At 36.6% G+C, this 21,946-nt stretch overlaps 1 protein-coding gene across 1 annotated transcript; it reads right to left on the reverse strand.

The window, feature by feature from the left end:
* Positions 1-1,981: 1,981 nt before the first annotated feature.
* LOC134664403 (uncharacterized) lies at positions 1,982-21,611 on the reverse strand. Its single transcript, XM_063521027.1, has 6 exons — positions 21,486-21,611; positions 18,553-18,595; positions 17,520-17,656; positions 14,678-14,782; positions 3,571-3,674; positions 1,982-2,704 (listed from the first exon to the last, which is right to left on the reverse strand). Exons 1-6 carry the CDS (start codon positions 21,510-21,512, stop codon positions 2,470-2,472), a joined length of 651 nt encoding a protein of 216 aa, XP_063377097.1. The 5' UTR covers positions 21,513-21,611; the 3' UTR covers positions 1,982-2,469.
* Positions 21,612-21,946: the final 335 nt, after the last annotated feature.

Raw genomic sequence — 21,946 nt, forward strand, 5'->3', positions numbered from 1 at the left:
GTCATAAATATTATCCTCTTGGCAGTGGGGAGAGACTCCTGCTCCGGGCATTCTCGGCTCCGTTCGGCTCAGCGTTGCTCCGAGCAATTAAGTATTTTAGGGTTGACATTGACACAACTTGAAGTCCCTTTGCGTGCACGACTTCTTATGACAACCCTAAATAGCCGATAGGGATAGTGCCATACAATAGCAAGGGACAGAATGATTCGGTTTTGTAGGAAGTGTCCTTTCTGTACGGTTGTACTATTATTTCTGTGCTCTTGGTTCTCAATGGTGTTCCGAACATTTAGGAGGCGTGCGCAAAACCAAAGCCAACACGTAATGACCCTTTCGAAAATTTAATGAAATGTAAGAGTTAAGTACCTTTAGCCCTTTGACTGTGTTATGGGTTATGGGACGCAAACAAAGACGACACCCATCAGGGCCATCAGGATGTGAGAACTAATGAGAGTTTATGAAATTTAAAATGTACTTAAGCTATATGGTAAAAGCAATGGACTAAATACTGGGCTATGGGATGAAAGGGGATAATATGGGATGGCTCCTATTATTATTATTTATTTATTTATTTATTTGAACTCTTAGGCGAGGTGATTTATAATATGAATATAAAAGTAAAATATAAAAACACAAAACAATATTTTTACTGTGTTATTGTTTAAGTATGTGTTTTGTGTTACTGTGTGAACGCATATTTTCCTGTTTTAGTTAAAATAAAGTTTTATATGCAAGTTCGTGTTTTCCGAATGGAAAATAATGCAGTTTTTCCTCGATGCACTTGTATGCTCATTGCAATATCAGTAGATCACATATAATCAAAATCACTTTAAGTCAATTTACAACGTAATATCTATTGTATAAGATTGAAATTTGCTTCTTCTTCCTGGCGTTATCCCGGCATTTTGCCACGGCTCATGGGAGCCTGGGGTCCGCTTGACAACTAAGATTGAAATTTGCATAACTAGGTATTATTTACATGTATATCGACCTAGCTGTAGATACTTACATAATGTAGAGTGCTTAAGTAACCATCATGACATGATAATATCAAGGAAAAAAGGAAACTTTAGTTTAATACCAAATAAAAAATTCTTTTATATTCGATGATTTATTTGTCGAAATGTTTTGTAAGATTATTTACTGACTAGGAATTATACAAAAAAAAATACATGTTAAGTTATACCAGGTGTGACCTGTAATATGAGCAAAAAATTTTACTGTAGGCTGTATTCCTCAACTGATCAACATTTGTTCAGTGACTTTTAAAAATAACTTTTAGTTTGATTTTTAATACACTTTAAAGGTTATTCAAAGACGCCATGTATCTAAATAATTCATAATTTTTAAAAGTTGTTGAACAAAAGTGTCACCGTTTGAGGAGTACAATCTATGTTTTAAGTATTTGCTCGTGTTACAGGCCACACCCGGTATAACTTTATCGTGACTTAAGAAAGAATAGCTATGTTAGGAAAATACATCATACTTGGCGATAATTTTTATATCCTCGTCCTGCCCATTGTGATTCCTAAAGGACATGTTCAATTTTTAGCAAGTTATTAATAAAAGCTTGGAAAGAATGAGGTTAGGCATAGAAAACTTATTTTTTAACTAAAAACGTGAAATAAAGGAAAATCAATACTATTTTCCACACAATTTGGTTTCAATTTCAATGACTTAAACTGAATATGGGGGGCAGGACGAGGACCGAATATGTTTATATGTGTATTGAGATCGTGAGTTCATACTTATAAAATACATAATTTATAAAACTTGATAGACCACTACCACTAATTTATTGATTATTTTATTACATATGAGAATTTCGCACTCAAGTTATTATTAATGATATAATAAAAGGAAAATGAGTAGGTACCCAGTCATCATACAATTCATACATAATACCTACACAGTACACAGGTAATGAAATATTTCCATGACACACAATTAAATTCTGAATCACAGAAAACTCAAAAAAAAATAAGTCGTGCATATAGAACCAACTCTCATGGCAATACTTAGTCAATATTTTGCACTTCTATTATGTCAATTGTTTGTGATAACATGTAGGTAACATGATAACAGTGCCCTAAAGTAAACTATGACATACTTAGGTATTAAATAAATACGCGAAAACTTAAAAAAAAACTTCAATCACATGTAGCTTTAAATTAGAATTTTAGTGTATGGCAAACGTAGGTATTATACGATGAATCCTATGTTAGATAGCAACTTATAACAACTAGTAGACTCACAAAAATATTTCAATATTTAACGTTATTAACAAATAACGTTACGCATCTAACACGAAAAAAAAAACAGTATTAAAGCCATGGTATTATGACGAGTCATATGTTTTGTAATGACCTATTGGCCATGCCTCATTGTATGTAAGCATATGTGAGGTTCCCCTAACAAGTCGTGTTAAATGGTCGAATGACATTAAACAATGTCAAAATAAAACCACAGAAATTAAGATTTTGTCCCTTCTATCAGTGTTTTCTGTTCTTTCGGTTTCCCAAACCTGGAGGCGACGTCCACGGACTTGTAGTGGCAAGAGCAGCAGACTGGAAGGCTGGTTGTGACGGTTTCTGTACCCCCTTTCCCGTCTGACACGACTAACTCCCAGTCGTTGTAGTTTTGGCGACAGTAGGTCTCGATGCCTGGGATTTCACCGAAGCTGGTGAAGCATTTGCTTTGAGGTTTTCTGGAGAAAAGAAAAATAAATGCAATTAAACGGAATTAATGGCTACAGATCCCTCATATTAAATTAAGAAGTCCTCGAGAACGACACAACTATAATTAGGTGTGATGCATTGACTAGTAGTGGTAGTACCTGAAACATATTAAGTAAACATACTGATGGCGTCATTTGAGCAGACTTAGTTAGGTATAAAATCTTATGTAGATACACGGCGTTTAATAGTCTAGTCAGGTATAATATAAAGCTATCTATTGAAACTCACAATCTACAATACGAGTAGTTGAAGTATAACGAGATGATCAAAGTGCCATGCGACATTCAATGTGAGACACCCTTTACATGCTTTGCAACCTATATATAGCACTTTCTCCATAAAACCTGTAGGTTTTAAGGATGACTCATGTTAGTCCGTGGCCGGAGGTTCCGGCGCATCGTTTTCTACGGAAAGCATCACGTGATCGCCTGTCATGTCATAGAAAAGTAAGCGCCGCCGCGAGCTTCGTCCCGAACACGGCCCGGTCTAACGTGAATCATCCTTTTTACACCGTGGCAAAATGTACTCATACTCATACTCATTTATTTATAATATAATTACATATTACACGTCAAAAATGGAAATTAAATTAGATTATTTAAGTTACAATTATTTTTATTATGTTACAATTAAATTATTATTACAGTTGTGTGTCAAATGTTATTACAATTGTGATGATAGTGTTAATTAAATTTGTTCCATAAAAATTATTATCTAAAATGTCAACATGATTGTAAATTATAAAAGTTATTTATACTGTAAAAGGCATGCGAGAGGAGCCATTTCTTTAGTTGGCGCGTGAATGAGTTGATGGAATGTAAATGAATATACTCACAGGCATGTCTCCAAACGCACTTTCTGCACGTAGTTTTCTTGCTCGGCCTGGACGACGGTTCGCCAGTCCCCGCGTTTAGTGCGGACCTTGTATAACGGTTCGTACTGTAACCAAAAATACAGGTTGTTAACATCAAACCGCAATGTTTAACCTAGCAATTCATATCAGGGATGACTGCTTTACTGAACAAATTACTGGAATTCACTCAGACTCAGAACGTTTTGTGTGATTTTTGGTATGATTGGCTGCCTAAATTTATAAGTAAGTACTATAATCTATATTAATATGCACAACGCGTGTTTTGTACCTATGGCGAAACAGTGCGAATGATTGCTTCCAAAATATAATAGGGTTTCGTTTTTATAGACTCTAAGCGTTCATACGTAGTTATAAATCTTTGTAAATAAAGATCCCAATAAGTTCTCAATAAAATTTTAATAATAACGATGTGTTAAGGCAAACCTGTTACGACCTTGCGCTCGCACGGGTTTCCGTATCCATTATTATGCTACACCTAGTTAAGTATAATAATTATGTACGATAATATAGACGTGTAATATCGACATTTTCGCAAAAATACGCAATAGTTTTTTTTCATTTAAAAACGGTTTCAAACAACAGTGTCTGTTATACCTGCCTATGAATATTCTCAATAAATGCCCTTACAGAAAACCTTAGTACCTACTTATGCGCTTCTCCTGTTGTTGGTTACTAAAGGAGACCATTTTCGCAAAAAAATGCAGAAGCAAGAGCAGTTCGAATGTCTGCTTAAAAAATGACCCGTATACTAATATCTCTATCTCTACATTGGCACTGAATGTTATCACACCTTGTGTTTGAGACTTTATGGTCGTAATAATTATGTCATTGTTTTATTATACGAGTAACAACCGTTTTTCATTAACTATAGATAGAAACTGTTTAGTAAAACTGAGTAACGGATTGGTTACGCCCATCCTTACTCTCTTATTCATTTATAAACGTTTACTAAAGTTGACAAGCCGATAATAATCGTTTGTCCCTTTCCGACGTATTGGTATGATGGCAAGGGACAAACGATTATTATCGGCTTGTCAACTTTAGTAAACGTTTATGAACAAGGGGGTTAGATGTTTATCTACAGCTAAAGTTATTTCCGCTTGGGTGGAGTTTGTATGTATGTTAATTACAACGGTGCACTAAGAGAAAAATCATCACCAGGAATTAAAAAACAGTTCTGTACTGGGGGAAAAAATGAAGTTTTAGTAATAATTATGGACGTTTCACTATAAAGTAAGTAAAGTAAAGTTTATTTATTTCTACAAACAGCTCAGTAATCCCAAATATAATTTCAACAAACAGATAATAGAAATTGCAAGAACTAATAGAAATTGCAAAAGTCAATTTGTTCCTATTAGTTAAGTCTCCTTGTCCCCGGATTAAGTTTATTTTTGTAATTCTAAGTGTGTGTGTGTGTGTGTGTGTAATTTTTGTTGTACTTTTCTCTCAGTGTGTCAGTAACATTGACAAAGGACATTTTTCTTTTAAAACAACAAATAACGAGTTTTACTTGCACGTTAAAAAATGCAAGACACACATCAGAGCGGTGTGTTAAATTACAATCTTCCTTTTTTAAACACCGACTACTCTGTTATTTATTCTGTAGTGCCAGTAAAAAACTGTTTACATACATACACAAAAGTGCAATACCCGCTCGAAAACATTAATAATTATGCAAATGATGTGTAAAAAACAAACGTTCGTGCAGACTGTCTGCGCAAATGAGAGGACACATTTTAAAATGACAGTCTTATGCGTTTCTGCGTTGCGTGGCTATTAGACGTACAAAGCGCAATTATTTTTGCACCTTTTTGTAAAAATGTAAACGTAATGTAATGTAAATATTTTTCATGTCTGAGCTGACTGGCATTGTAGCCAATATTTAAAAAATGTTATCAAGTGAAGAGTATTAAATATAAAAAACTGCAGGACGCGTATTTTATGTTACGTACCTACATATATGTACCTAATTATACACAAAGTTCAAGGTCCGAACGTGAGAATTAACTTAAGTACCAAGTATTTCCCCCTGATGACATGAGATGGTTACTACGTTACGTAAGTACGAATACGTTAAAAACGGCTACAATGAGCGAATACGGAGTGGGTATACTCGTAGTGTTTAGTTTTTCTTTTTGTCCCATCCACTTAACAGCGTTCAGCTGTACACTGGCGTGTAAAAGTGCATGGAGATGTTTCAACCGTAATAATAAGGCATTACGGTCGACATATAATCCATGCACTTTTGAAGGCCACTGTACCTACCTACTTAGGTACTTAAAAAGACAATCAACAACAACAATCGCATCCTGTTAGACATCGCAAAGTTAATATGTAGAACCAAAGGCTAATGTTTACCTACGCTGCTGCACCCCTGGACCCTTACAGGCAATATGTATATATATATATATATTTTTAGGAACTACCTGCCTAGAGTTAGATTAAGGGGCCCCCCCTCCTAAACTCCGTCTAGAGGATTCCTAGTCTATGGCCTGACTCCACTTGCGTCTGACATAAGAAAAAAGTGATATGTACGAGGGTTTAGACCCTTATTTAGATAACAACCCTACAATAAGTTAACACTTCCACACTTAGGTATTGTATTTTATTGTCCACAGAAGTGTTTGACCCGTATGTAGCACTACCTCTAAATAGTCATCTGACATCTCACTAGGTTGATGAGCTGTATTAATTTAATAATTATTGAGCAACAATTGCGGTTAGCGTTATTCTCCGTCGTAAAATCTAAACCAGACAGAATCCTCCGTGATTCATACGAATAGATGGAATGACAAAGTCATGTGCAGTTTTCAGAGACCTTCGTCTCTGGCTATTTAGTACGAGTATTTACCAAGAAGTGGTTAGAGCACCGCAGTTTTAGTAGACGTCCGAGTCAACACCGACGTCATTCGCAGATGTCAACAACTGAGCATTAGCATGTCGAGCACTTGTGTATTCACATCCGTTAATATGAATATCCGTTATTTGAGTTCCGTTTTAGCGAAGGTATTATAGTTCCTTTTCCTATTACAAAGTATGTCATCCACGTGCGACTAAATGTATACGGAGAAAAAAATGTTACCTACAGTGAGCAAACCTATTCTCTTAGCAGTTTAGCACCCCTGCATACAAACATGTATTATGCAGGGGTGCCAATAGGTAGCTTTGCTGATTGTACGTTAAAATGTACATATTCGTTGCAATCTAATTACTTAGTTAATCTTTCATGATCATAAACCAAATAACGTAGCATTTCTTTTGTTTTATTGCGTTTTAAAACAAACGAAATACGTTCCAATTATCTTATAGATAAGGTTCAAATTAAAAATAGGAAAACTTGGTATGGTGGGTCTTACAAGGTCATAGTAGGTGTGACGTTTACACAATAAAAGTGCAATGCGAACTACCTGCAGGTCGACATTCTGTTGTCAACTGTCATACCGTGCAGACGGGTCGCGGAGCACATGCCTGACCAACTGAGTTTTATTTATTACCTCGCAATACAACAACAGAACCTAGACGTCACAATGGCGACGAGGATAAAAAACGTAAGAAAAAGAAAACAAAACCGATGTAGTTGCTAAATATCCGACAAAAAGTGATCAGTTTGAAATTATTTTTCAATGAAAGGGAGGGAGACAAATGACCCAAATAGCACAGGTATGATTGACCCAATGTGGACTTAAAATATAGCTCTGAGCAGCACATAAACATCTTTATAAGGTACACTTCTGGTACTTAAACTATATTTTGGTCGAGAAAAAAAACTATTTTTACGCAAATAGTATTACTATAGGGCACATTTCAACGTCTTATTCAGTTCAAATACTATTTAATGCTTTTAGCTTTCCAAAAACGGGTCGGTGAACAGAAATTAAGCCAAATACGGTAAAATAAGTTATTATAAAATAGAAATAAAACTTTTATAGCGACTGTGAATTTATGGAAGCGTGTAAAACTATAATTAAGCTATACGTATAATAAATAAACTGTCGCGCATATTGCTGTATAGTGCTGAATATGTCTGTTCACCGGTAATTTATTATAGGTAACTAAGTATACCAACGTGGTGCTGTCTGCGTTAACGGTTGTTGAAACAATATCTGGGTTCGCTGTAGTTTATAATTAGCTCACAAATGTATCAAATTAAGGGCAAATGCTTAATAATACTTCACATAATAAGGTTTATTACTTTTAACCGGAAGTCATCTACCTAAATAAATAATAAATGTACTCTTTATTTCGAGTCAAATTCAATAATAATCAACAGATCAGCTGCTAAGCCTGCTAATGCTGCTATACAATATGTGCTACTTAGTTTACGTGCTACTTAGATATGCATTTAAATTATTTAACCAAATGAGCATAATATATATATTATCTGGGTCTTGTTTCTATAATGTAAAAGGAAAAATAAGTAAACAAACTGATACTGTCGGTGAAATTTGTCGTAAAGCTTAAGCTCAATACGAGAATTCTCGAAAAAGGGAATTTATAGTTGTCAATGTTGTTGTGTTAATCTGATGGGTAATATTGCACTTACCCTCCTGGGGCCCAGCCATACAAGGAAAAATCTGAACTTGCTATTGAAATCTGAATCTATAATGTAGGATTCAGGGTTGATTTTGTTTTGTTTAAAATGGAACGAAGCAAAACAGATGCAACCGTGCTACAATTAAACACAACCTATGTCGCGAAGGAGCAAAATGTTATTGTTACGGCGACGCTGACGGCGAACATTGAATCCTGAACGAAGCGAGGGATTCTAAAATGGAATACTGAGTTTAGTGAGGGATTCAAGGGTTAACGCCCAAAGTGAAAATAATTTTGCTACCATGTGACCCATACTGTTTTTCACATCACATAATATATAAGGAAAAAAAAATAGTCTAGTCTAAAGGATTTAAAGAGTCTTAAGAGTCTAAAGCGTATAAAGAGTCTAAAGGGTCTAAAGAGTCTAAATAGTCTAAATAGTCTAAAGAATCTAAAGAGTCTCTAAAAAGTCTAAAAGAGTCCACAGAGTCTAAATAGTCTTAATAGTCAAAAGAGTCTAAGGAGTCTACAAAGTCTAAATTAGAGTCTAAAGATTGTAAGAGTTTAAATGGTCTAAAGAGTCTATAGAATCTAAAGAGTCTTAATCTAAAGGGTCTAAGAGTCTTGAGAGTCTGAAGTTTAGAGTCGTACATGTATGCAGTAAACAGATTTTCCTGAAAATAATTATATTAAAATATCCATTTTCCGAATAGATGTAAAAAATTAAAATTTTACTGACCTTAGAAAGTATCTACTTACCTATTTCATCTGGTAGGACCGTGGGCCTTGGGAAGGTATGGTTAATAATTCTGCCGCGCCAGCAATGATTACGCGGTGATCGATTGCATTTGGAAACTCATGAAATGCTTACCCTGTCCTCCTTAAATAAGTTATTTATTTAAAAACGAGTTTTCAAATGCAAGTATCGCTGTTATGGTGGTGGGGCAGGGTTGCTGATGCCGACTATGGGGTATTTAAAATGACTAACTACACATTGACACAACCTTGCCTGTAAATATGACAAACAGGCAAAGTCGAGTTTCATAGACTGAAAAGCCAAAGGTATTAATGCATAGTTTATGCAAGATACGAGTTCCGTATAAATAAATACCTACAATTGGAGTGAAATCTCCGCGAGTGCTGCATGGGATATCGGCCCATGTAGTGCAAATGATAAGTTCTTCAAAATTAAAAATTAATATATTTCAGGAAAAAATCCATAAAACATTGTTAGTAATATGTGACTATAATTAACCTTAAAGATTGAAACTCAGGTTATTGTCACAAAGACTCGTCGAACTTTAATGTAATGTCTTGGGGTCCAATCCTATGTATATGTGTCTACCTGTTCTGTTTTTACACGTTGTGTTACTTCGATAACTCCTTAAGTACAGAAACCCGGTAGTTAGAAGGTACTTACCTAACGCACATGTTCCGTGCTTACTTACGGATAGTTTTACAATGATGTCTTAATTGTACGCTTTAGAATGTGCCTAAGTGTCGTGTGCCTGCTAGCTGCGAGCACTCCTCCAAGTACGCACGTTTTAGAAGCTAGTGTAATGGACATTTTCAAAGTTGCTGTCGACGAATTAAACTAATACCTTTCACGGAAACAGATTTGGTATGAACAATTCATAATTCGACTGATGCAACAGAAACTAGACTTTGAAAATGTCTAATCTAATCTATTCCTAAAGATTCTAAACGTGATTTCAATGCGGAAAAGGAAAACGATCTTATTGACAGATTCGTTGAAAATTGAGCCTCCGTGGATCTAAAAGAAATGTTGAATCTAGGGGTTTCAGTTACAATAAACAAGTGATTATGGAAAAAATATAGATAAAATATTAGGATGCAACGGAAAGAGTTTTGGGCCAACATAACAAACAGGTAGACAGGATTGCGATAATGGCGCCGCCTACCCCCTAAAAGATAAAATGTGCCGGCATGTGATAAATGTGCCTACAAAGGCCAATTCAAAATGCAAAGCACTAGGACTAAATGAATACCGATAAAAGTCGACGGGCCGACTAGATAAAAGTCCAGAAATAAATAAATTACCTAAAGCCAATCAACTAATTTTAGTGCCATAAGAACACATAATTCTATAAATTGACAATCAGGTCAAAGGTAAATTAAAGGTAAATAAATAGACGCTGGGTCTGTCACAATGCCACACATGTAGGTATCTAAAGTAAATGCTGAAAATAAAAACAAAGTACCAATCAGTGGCGATGCGTGAAACCTTGCACTCCCACTGGGCTACTTTATATATGACTTGTTCCTAATCGTGAAAACATACACATGCGAAAATAGTAACCAAGTTCGTAAAACGGACTGCCAAGTGATGGCATCAATATCGGACAATTACCCAGATAGCCATGAGTTTTAAGTGTAATAAAAAGGCACGTTAGAGGGAAATTTATACTGTGTACGTATAAAACCCTAAGGACCAGACGTGATCTTGATTGCACCAAACTACAGTTTGCCAAATTGAGGTTGAGACTAACAAATCAAACAAACCTTGTAAATTGAGGTTGCAGATCGAACCTCTTTATATTTTCAAGAGTACATATATATTACATATATTATCAGAGAGTGATTTACTTAAGTCGTTGTTTAATAATTATCGTACTTTCGGTACTTAGTACCAAATATGAACGAAAACCCAAAATGGCCTAGGGTTTTATTAAAGCAACGGAAAAATAATAAAGTAAAGTGAAACCGTGTTCATGGTAATGACATTCCATTGGTTCCTTGTAAAATATAAATAATTAGAGTTAAACAATATACTCGTATGCCACAATCAAGGCAGGAAAATGAACATACACAAGTGCTAGTTTTGCTCTATAATATATTTTTAAATGATTGAACCTAATGGAAACAAAATGTCTATAAAAATAATAATAATTAATGTGACTGTAATCATGATCAAATTAAGACTGTATATTGTAGTCAAGGGCTACTGTAGACTGTAGACTATAGTCAAGGCTAAAATCAACTTCCAATTAGTAAGCAAGTATTGGAGTTGTTTTCATGACATAAATATATGAGTAACAGTAAGTTGCTAGATTAACAGAACAGGTATTGATCTGTATTCAGCAAGTATTGTATTAATTAAAAAACGGTAATAAAATAATATATCCAATCCAATGCAATTTATAATAATAACGGTCAAATATGTAGGTACCTACATCATTATACCTGAGTAATAGAAATCTACTTGTAGGTAGGTATAGATCATGGTTGCGTAAATATCATACCAGGCCGCGTAGCCGGGATACCAATCGCTTACGCTCCGTAGCGATCGAAACGCAGCTGTCACTGTCGCACTAATATCGAAGAGTGATAGAGAGACATAATGCTTTTCGTTGTCGAAGCGATGGCGATTGTAACCTTGGCTAGGCCGGCAATACACAAGTAAAACTAAACAGGTTGTGATGTATCTTGTAAGACTTTTTACCTTATTTAACATTGGACCATTTACGTATATTATAAATTGCATCCTATCTATATATTATACTGTATTACCTATCAAACAAGCCAAGTAAAACTGAGGCAATCGGCTGTTGCCAATAAATAATGTACAGGTACGAGATGTTATTAGAAAGCAACCTGCTTGTAACAATTTTATTGGAAACTCTCGAAATAGATATTAATGTTTGAAACATGTACATAGCTTGAATGCTAATGGAAAAACCTAGAAAAGTGTAAGCATCCAAAGAAAATGTGTAGCAATTAAGGTTAAACTCGTAAGATATTTAAACCCCGAGTTATCAATGTGAATAAAAGAAAACAGACTCAAAACTGCAAAAAGGAGAAGGACAGGGACTGACATTGTAAAAGTAAAACCATAATTGTATTAAAACACTTTATTACACTAAACAAGTACATAACAATAAGAGAAGAGAATAAATATGTACAAAGATGAACTTATCCTTTTAAGGGGTCTCTTCCAGCTGACCGCTAAGCAACTGAGAGAGATACTAGGAAGAGTTCTAAATATTCCAAGATTGATATTGTTAAAAATGTTTATCGTTGAACTGTTGAGAAATAAATATATATACACCTAGCCGAGTTTCTTCCACCGGTTCTTCTGGGGTCTGAGGTTAACGCTGTTTTCCGGACCGGTGGCAGTAAGTCGAATTAGAATCTAAATTAACCTAGCAGTTATAAGATAAACAGATGTGAGATGGTTGAACTATTGTTGCATAGCTAACGCATAATGTAAAATAAATAAATCATTTATAAAAAGGAAGAGATGTGACGTTTACACAATAAAAGTGCAATGCGAACTACCTGCAGGTCGACATTCTGTTGTCAACTGTCATACCGTGCAGACGGGTCGCGGAGCACATGCCTGACCAACTGAGTTTTATTTATTACCTCGCAATACAACAACAGAACCTAGACGTCACAGTAGGTATGTGCGAATCCGTCCAATTTTGTTCATACAGTCCGTAGTGAATTTATTTATTGCTCGATTCGCACGAGAAAACGGAAAACTTTAATTCGTTTTCAATAGTTACGCTGGCTACGGCTGTGATACGTGATACCTAAGACAGCAATGAGTTCAGTAATTAAAATACCGGGTGTGGCCTGTAACATGAGCAAATAATCAAAACATAGATTGTACTCCTCAAACGATGACACTTTTGTTCAACAACTTTTAAAATTTATGAAGTATTTAGACTCCCTATTTTTCATACAAAATAAATATTGTATTGTATTGTAGCTCGGGCGATTTTCCGCAACTCGACGTCTTGCGCCTATTTTGCGTGATAGGGGGTGGGCTTGCCAGCCCAGCTCCTCGAGGAATCCTATCAAACCTTTGATGTTGAGTAGGACCTCGGGGAGGTCACTCGGGGATCCGAGATGTTTTGCCCTGTATGGGGCCAATCCGCTGCATTCCAACACCACGTGAGAGGCTGTTTCTTCTTCCTCCATGCATCCACGGCATAGGGGACTGTCTGTGACACCTGTTATAAAAAGATGTTTGTTAAAAAGTCCATGACCTGTTATGACACTGGTTACCATACTCAGTCGAACCTTTCCTAGTTGAAGGAGCGCCCTTGTGAGCTTACCGTTCATGCTAGGCATGGCCTGCTTGGCCTGTCTGCATCCAGTTTGGTTTAGCCAGTGTTCTGTGTGTAATTTCCCTGTACGTGCCAGCAGCATTGAGCGTACCTTACTAAACGGTATCGGGAGGATCGGTTCCGGGCCTATCGCCCCCGCACCCGATCCTTGTCTGGCGAGCTCGTCCGCGGCGTCGTTACCTCGGGATCCACTGTGTCCTTTGATCCATTGTAAGGTGATCTTATTGTTCTGACATACCTCCATTAGTCGTTCGTGGCATTCGTGTATAAGTTTGGATGTGACTATATGGCTTTTTAGGGCCATTAAGACTGCTCTGCTGTCGGAGAGTATGCGGATGGAGGATCCTACTACCTTCCTTGCAGTGATGGCAGCCGCCGCGTTAATGATGCCCATGCACTCAGCCTGGAATACCGAGTTATGGGCTCCTAGCGGAGTGGTGATTGACATGTTCAGGTCTTCTGAAAAGGTTCCAGAGCCTGATCCGCTGTCTGTTTTGGACCCATCAGTGAAGATTCTCAGCTCCCGGGGATTGAGTCCTTCGTAGTTGTCGTCCTCAAATAATTGTATTTTGTACCTTTTGTCAAAGATGGCTTGTTTGTGAATTCGATCCGTGCCCGCCATGAGCACTGGAAATTCGCTGTATACTTTTTCCAGGCATGCTGTGTGAAGAGCTCCTGTGGTGTTAGACCATATATTGAGGGTTCGTAACCTTACCGCTGAGAGACTGGCCTCTTGTTGTATGTGTAGGTGCAGCGGTGAAAGGTTTAGCATGACCTCCATGGCTGCAGTCGGAGTGGACCTCGTGCAGCCAGTGGTGGCCGCGCATGCGAGCCTCTGGAGTCTTTGTAGCTTGTCTCGTACGTTGCCTAGGTTTGTTCTTGGCCACCAAACCAGAGCACCGTAGCAGAGTAGGGGGCGCATTATAGTCTTATAGAGCCAAAGGGTAATTTTCGGGTTGAGTCCCCACCTCTTACCAATCATCCTTCTGCACTGCCAGAAGACTACTCCCGCCTTGTCTATGCGTTTGTTGATGTGATTGTTCCAGTTGAGTTTACTGTCGAGCGTTAGCCCTAAGTACTTAACTTCGTCGGTCAGCTGTAGCTCAGTCTGGAAGAGTGTTGGTCTGGTAAAGTTGCCAAGTGCCCTTTTATTGGTGAACATTACCATTTCTGTTTTAAATAAATATTATCTTCAATGGACGCCATCGCCACGCCATGTCATTGTGATTGACGTTGCTTGTCACGCCTTAAACATAACAGAATTCGCAATACATTGCGTCTTAGAATAAACTTTAAAGTGTATTAAAAATCAAACCACCAGTTATTTTTAAAAGTCGCTGAACAAATGTTGGTCAGTATGAGGAGTACAGCCTACAGTTTAATTTTTTGCTCATATTACAGGCCACACCCGGTATAACAATAAATATATATGTACTCACCGTGACAGTGGTTCTGCAATCGTCCTCATCGCCAGGCCCGCCCTGTCTGTTGGGGAACTCTACTACGCTGACGTTCAACACCAGGTTCGGAAGCTTTCCTAGCTTCTGTAAATAACAATAAATAACATATTTAACTCTAAAATAAATAAAAAATCTACAATGATATTATCATCTACAATGAATTTAAATTGTATTTTAATTATGTGTAAGTTGTTTGTTAATTTTAATTTTTATCTTTAATTTCATTGTAATTTTATTTTTTTTATTTTAATTTAAAATGTGGACTGTCAATTGTCTGAAACAAATTAATTTAATTTAATTTTATTTATTTATTATTTTTGTCCGGCCTAGGTTACACAAAGTGAGTAAAACCTTTCTAAGAACCATCTCTGGTGAATTAAAAGTGAATTAGAAAGAACGTAACTTCAGTTCAGTCGGTCGATTCGTTTTGAGAACGACGAGGAAGATTTATTATGCATAGGTATTTATTAGTAACTTAACCTTAAATGCATAATTACGTACACCGTCTCCGACTCGCCGTTCCGCCGAAAGGTAAATAGTTATTTGTTTTACAAGGGGGAAAAGTTGTTGTTTAACCGCTCGTGCTAATATTGATACCCGAGCAAGCGAAAGATTCCGAAATTGAACCACGAGCGTAGCGAGTGGTTCGAAAAATGGAATCTTGAGCGTTGCGAGGGTTTCAAAGCACGAGGGTTAAACAAAATTTGCCCCCGAGTGAAACACAACATTTTTCACAACACCAACCCAAAGCAAATATTAAATGTAAAATATCGAACAAAATCAAACCAAATCAAATCCAAATGAATGTTATTAAATATTTATCATCCAAAATCATCATTTAAAAGTCAATTCTACCAGCAAACATAAAAAAACAACTCAAAATTTGCATTTGATTACTTTGCCTCACATGTGAATAAAATACAACTTTGCTATCAGTTTTTGAAGTGCAAAGTAAGCCTTTCCAAGCTGGTGTGGTGAAAAGATATATACTTACGGCACGATAACAACATAAATAAGCATGAAGTCAGGAGACTCGACTCAAATGTCATACGTAAGCTATGCATTTACTTATACTATATTTTTTCAATTCTACCACACGAGAATAAAATGTACTTATACTGATAATACTATTACTTATTCTGTGCTTATACCAAAGTAGTGATTTAACTAATATTACACACGAAACACGTTTACAGACGAATTTAAATCACAGGTAATCGTAAGCCTCGTAAGATCCGTATAAACTTAATTTTATTACGACACTTGCGATGTCACAAACTGTGACGAAACTAACTAGAACACCGTTATTCTATAGGTACAGTCACCTGCAATAATATGTTACTCTTCGAAGGCCGCAAAAATATATGACACGCTCTTATGGCTCTACAAATAAGAATGTGTCAGATATTTTTGCGGCCTTCGTTGTGTAACATATTATTGCAGGTGACTGTACCTATTGGATCTAAGGAAAAAATAAAACCTATGTGAGTAGGTACCTAGCAGGTAATCCTATTAATTGTTTATTATTACATAAACAATTAATAAATACGCGAATAAATAATCGATTAATAATCGTGTATTTTTAAATACGCGATTAAGTCCCGTTGTGCAGTTTGATAATATTATTTAGGTACTTAATATTTTTCTTGTAAACAGAACATAATAAATAAGAACTAGTTTATGCTAATTTAATTTATACGATTTCGTGACTATATGTAGACAATAATATCAATGCGAGCTCTGTGGATTGGAATCGCAATCTAAAATGGGTGTACGACTACTGGACCCCTATTCGACAAGCGACGTTTGACGTCTCGTGTTGATCTCCCGTTGATGTGGGAAAAATCATAAGTTCTCGAATACGTACAATGTCAAAATTTGATATTAACAATCCACAGTTAGGGTGACAAGCAAACCAAACCGAACCACCCTTAGTTTAGAGTTGAGTTTTGGTTGTACCAAATGATATTATCCACCGTTGATGGAATCAACACTCAGTATGCAATAAAATCAACTGTTGATTTGACGTGGATGCGAAATCTGACAAGTGTACGTGTCGAATTTGGCCCCTGTTTTATACATTTTAATAAACAGAAGGTAAGTACTTAGGTAAGCACTAAGCACTGGTTATATACGTTTAACCTTCAAATGGTAAATAGTGGTAAACAACAAGGTAAAGTCACTTACAAAAATTGGTAGGTATATCTTCCAGAATGTCGCTTACCGCTTACCTAAGCTAGTGTTACTATTTTATTAATAATAATAACAGATTATTAATAACCAATTTTTGCTCATATTATTATTTTTTGCCTCGAGGATTTATGCAATATTAGCAAACGGCAATTAAATTCAATTCTAAAAGTCAAATCAAGGTCGGTTTTGTACGGCAAATATGACTGTAAATATGAATGGTTCAGAAGCACTTTTTAAACATAGGTACCAGAGATATATATAACTCCGTATAAGATAAATAAAGTCTAAGAAAAAAACGTGCCTCGGAAATCAAGAAGTCATTCTCGAATAGATGGCGCACACATCTTTGGCCTATTCTCGGCTAGATGGCGTTGACGACACCGTTTGATATTTAACAATTTTAACACATGTCAGTGAAAGAACATGGGTCAGTGGTCAGTATGGAACAATAAAAATTAAAAATCATTTATCCGTAAACATATTTTGATTAATTTATACATTTTCAATCTTGTTTTAAGTTTTAATCGTGTGTCGATAGATGGCAGTAAATGTACCGTGACTACAAAATTTACTTTGGCAATAGCCCTCTATACTATCTATTCTCTTTGTAGGTACTTAATATACTTACTGTTCCCTTGAACATCTTGTCAAACTGTTCTTGAGGGTAGTCCGGCGGCTTTATTGTGCAAAAATTCTGGTCCTTGCACTCGTCCGGGACTCCGAGCCTATCCTTTATAGGCCCCGGGTATTTGATTAAGTCTTCAGCTGAAAATAAAATACCTACCTATACTCTGTATCTTTAGGTATTTAAATAAAAGTAAACAATTTTCTAATTTTTTACATACATGTTATTTAACATGCTTACAATAACATACCAAAAAAGAAAAAACTTTAATGTTATCAAAACCCATTTTTGTTCCACCGCTGGTCTATTAAGCCAGTTGAGGGTAGATGAAAACATTACTTGATCAAATATTAATGTAGGTTAAAAGTCAGGTCCTTCAGTGACAGATCCAGGAAGTTTTGTATTTGGTTGGTGAACCAATAAATGTTATAACTATGTTATAACTACCCGAAAATGTACAAATTATTTGTTAACTTTTATTTAAATACCTAAGGATACAGACTATAGAATGCGTCTACGCTAATGGCGTTATTACTTAGTAAACGCGCTACAAGCCTCAATCAGCAATTAATCTGACATTTAGGCTTATGTATTTATAATAATGGGATAAAAAATATATTAACTAATTGAGGCTTAAGAATTTTATAACTAAAGGGGTAAGTTTGCACGTCGGGAGCAGTTGTTACTGCCAAGACGGTCGGCAATCTTAACGTAGACCGCGTCTTATCACTAAGTTTACAATAGTCTGGTTACGGTAGACCAAACCAACCAAGGGCCAAAATTCACTCTAGGTACAGTCAACTACAAAGAGATGTATGCATTTTTTCACTTTATTACAATGCAGTAAAGTGTAAAAGCGGATACATATCTTTGTAGTCGACTGTACATAATTTTACTAATATTTATTTTTCATGACTGTTGTCAAGTAAGCGGGAGCCACAGTTTCACTCATGGCTTATGTATGAATTATATCTTGGATAATGTTTCCAGAGATGTGTGTAAAAGTCTGATTTAGTAAATAATAATATTTACTTACGCTTCATAACTCCCCCGCTCGTAAGCTGAAGGCACACCGTTACCTGAAAAAAGTTTTAATACAAGAAACCGTCGGTAATGGTACGGAGCCCTCGGTGAGCGAGTGCGCTCGCACTTGGCCGGTTTTTAAAAAGTACCCATACCCCGCCCCGTAGCCGTCAGAATAGTGATTGAGCGAGAGGACAAGTGCTAAGGCTCGATGCAGATTTAACATTTGTTAAGGTTTTGATTTCATTTTGATACGACCTTGAAAATTGCTCACGATGATTGGTGCATGCGAAATGAAGTGAAAGTAGTTGCGGATTTGCCCTAAGGCCCAGTAGGCCCGGGCCTAGGGCGGCAAGATATGTAGAGGCGGCAAATTGTGACAAACATTCGCTGATGATAACAAGAAATAACTCAAAATGTAGTCAATACGATGAGTGCTGAGAAAGGGGCGGCTACAGGACCTGGGGTCTAGGGCGGCAAAGACTTCAAATCGGCAACTGAGTAAAAGTTATGCAAGAAATGCGCGCCAATCACCAAGACGATCGTCAGTCATATCAAAATCAGTTTTAAGCCATACCAAATTGTTAAATTGGAATCTTAGACCTTGCACACAAGACTGCATTCTCATTATACATTTTTATTAGGAATACCTTAACATTAGCGTATCTTGATCTCAAGATCTATTAAAATTATATGAAACCCGAGATCAGACTTAAATTGGTTACTCGAAGCGGTGAGCTCAGTAGGTATAACCTAAGTCAATTAATTTAATATTGGAATTTAATGTATGAGCCACGAGTCTGTGCAACATGCTGTCATTCATTATTTGTACGTAGTGATTAATCATTGCGAATAAATTAACTCTGTGAAAATTATTAAACATGAAACTTTAACGTGAAATGAGCTAAACTCGCCATCGGAGGAAGAGGATCAATTAGACCTATGGAGACGGGAGAGTTGGTTCTCCTTTCTGTGATTTTGATGAGATCTTCGGTTCGTCTTGTTACCACCGCCCCCCTTCTTAATCCTTCCTTCCTCGCGTTATCCCGGCATTTTGCCACGGCTCATAGGAGCCTGACAACTAATCCCATAATTTGACGTAGGCACTGGTTTTTACGAAAGCGACTGCCATCTGACCAGAGGGAAAACTAAGCCTTATCGGGATTAGACCGGCTTCCTCGCGATGCGACCTGATGACGGTGCCTCCATTGATCTTGGTTCTCACCGACTTGCTTCTCGCTGCGCTAATAGGTTAATTCCTATTATCCTACTTTTAATTGTCGAGTGACTAGTTGTGTTAGCCCTGTACTGGAGACACAATTATAAAATTTATAAAAATACCTAGTTAGGTTAGGTAGTTAGGTATTTTTATAAATTTTATAATTGTATGTTAACACGTGTTTTTTAGGGTTCCGTACCCAAAGGGTAAAACGGGACCCTATTACTAAGACTTCGCTGTCCGTCCGTCCGTCCGTCTGTCACCACAGGCTGTATCTCACGAACCGTGATAGCTAGACAGTTGAAATTTTCACAGATGATGTATTTCTGTTGCCGCTATAACAACAAATACTAAAAACAGAACAAAATAAAGATTTTAATGGCGCTCCCATACAACAAACGTGATTTTTGACCAAAGTTAAGCAACGTCGGGAGTGGTCAGTACTTGGATGGGTGACCGTTTTTTTTTTGCATTATGGTACGGAACCCTTCGTGCGCGAGTCCGACTCGCATTTGCCCGGTTTTTTTTTTCTTAGTGATTGCCGCACGAGAAGAAAACCGGTCACATTTACAAATTATAGTCATCATAAATGTAACGAATAACTGACGCGAACATTTGGAAACCAGTACCTAATTAGTCAATATGTAATTAATGACATCGCATATTTTGGTACGAATTGATCAAGTGGAAGTTACGAACTAATGTTATTGTTACGAATAATAGGTAATTTGCACGATGAAGAGAAAAAAGAAATAGGTTTGTATACCAGGTCAAACAACTTCGTCAGTAGAAAAAGGCGCGAAATTCATATTTTCTATGTGAAGATGACCGTTTGCGCCTATACATTTGTTAAATTTGCCGCTTTTTTCTACTGACGGCAATTACTTGACAGGCTTATAGTTATTCGTGGTTGTTTGAGCTCAATTCAGTAACTTGCCAGCTTATTATGGATGACTTTATCCATCTTTATCCACGTGATAAAATAACTGTCACTTTTTAACACCGTGAGATAGAAAGTGACGGACAATGATTTATCACGCTGTCACTTAGACTAGACAAGAACGACCATCATATCCGTACTGAAATATCCTCTAGCCGCCCAGAGACCTATAAAAAGGTCTCCAGCCGGCCTAGCCAAGGTTACAATCGCTATCGCTTCGACAACGAAAAGCATTATGTCTCTCTATCACTCTTCCATATAAGTGCGACAGTGACAGTTGCGTTTCGATCGCTACGGAGCGTAAGCGATCGGCATCTTGGCTACGCGGCCTGTTCCGTTCTAATTTGAACTTTGTGTTGACAAAATAAAATTTAGTTTTGCTTGGCAAGGTTAGACGTATGGGCGACTAGAGGTTAAGATAACAGTTTTATTTGAAAATCACTAGCGCATCACGCTCTCACATTTGTAGTTCGTGCGTTCCACGATAAATTACAATGAAATCGAAATTGATATTATGTTTTATTTATATGCATATGCCCCAATAAATAATTATAGAAAACGTCTCTCACGTTATTCACCGACTCATAATGTATTAATTAGATGCATAAATTAAGACTTCATAATCCCTTTCCACTTTAAACTTAACCGGTTGAAATGTATACAAAACAAATGTACTTAAGTAAACCGCATTGTCCGATCATTTTCTAGAAAATCCGAACTTATTTACCTATTCCTCTCGTGTACCTATCACTTAAGCGTAGAAAACTATTATAATACTCGTACTTACGATTGAAACACAAACTAGTTTAAACATTTTCACGATTTCTAAAGTTTTCACTCGAAGCGACGAGTAAGCGTGTGCGTGTCGCGGTGACAATTCGCGGACTGGTCAGCGGGACGAGATTTGTGTCTTTTGTTTGTAGGACACATCGAATGTGCGATTTTCTTTAAATGATACTCGTAACTATTATGCGCTGTGAAACGCGTACCTTGGAGCTGTTTACACAATTTACACATTGAGTAGTGTTTAGTGCAAGTTCAATACATTTGTTACTTGTGTTTGGAAGAAAATATATGAAACGCACTAAATACTAGTCGATGTATAAACAGTCCCGAAGAGACGTCTAACACCTTAGAAGTTGACTGAACAATTCAGTAGTACTTAACCGTGATTTAACTTCGGAATTAAAAACACTTTTATGCTCTTTCAGGAACAACGTAAAACGAAAATAGGATTTTTTTATCTGC

The sequence above is a fragment of the Cydia fagiglandana genome, chromosome 5 (assembly GCF_963556715.1).
Source record: "Cydia fagiglandana chromosome 5, ilCydFagi1.1, whole genome shotgun sequence".
In the NCBI taxonomy this organism is placed as follows: domain Eukaryota; kingdom Metazoa; phylum Arthropoda; class Insecta; order Lepidoptera; family Tortricidae; genus Cydia; species Cydia fagiglandana.

What these genes read in the sequence shown, in the direction of transcription:
- LOC134664403 (XM_063521027.1), bottom strand. Translation starts at nt 21,512, where the DNA reads ATGTTTAAACTAGTTTGTGTTTCAATC. An exon ending in AACTAGTTTGTGTTTCAATC is followed by an intron (nt 18,596 to 21,485) that starts GTAAGTACGAGT and finishes AACTTTTTTCAG; the next exon opens with GTAACGGTGTGCCTTCAGCT. An exon ending in ACAAGATGTTCAAGGGAACA is followed by an intron (nt 14,783 to 17,519) that starts GTAAGTATATTA and finishes TGTTATTTACAG; the next exon opens with AAGCTAGGAAAGCTTCCGAA.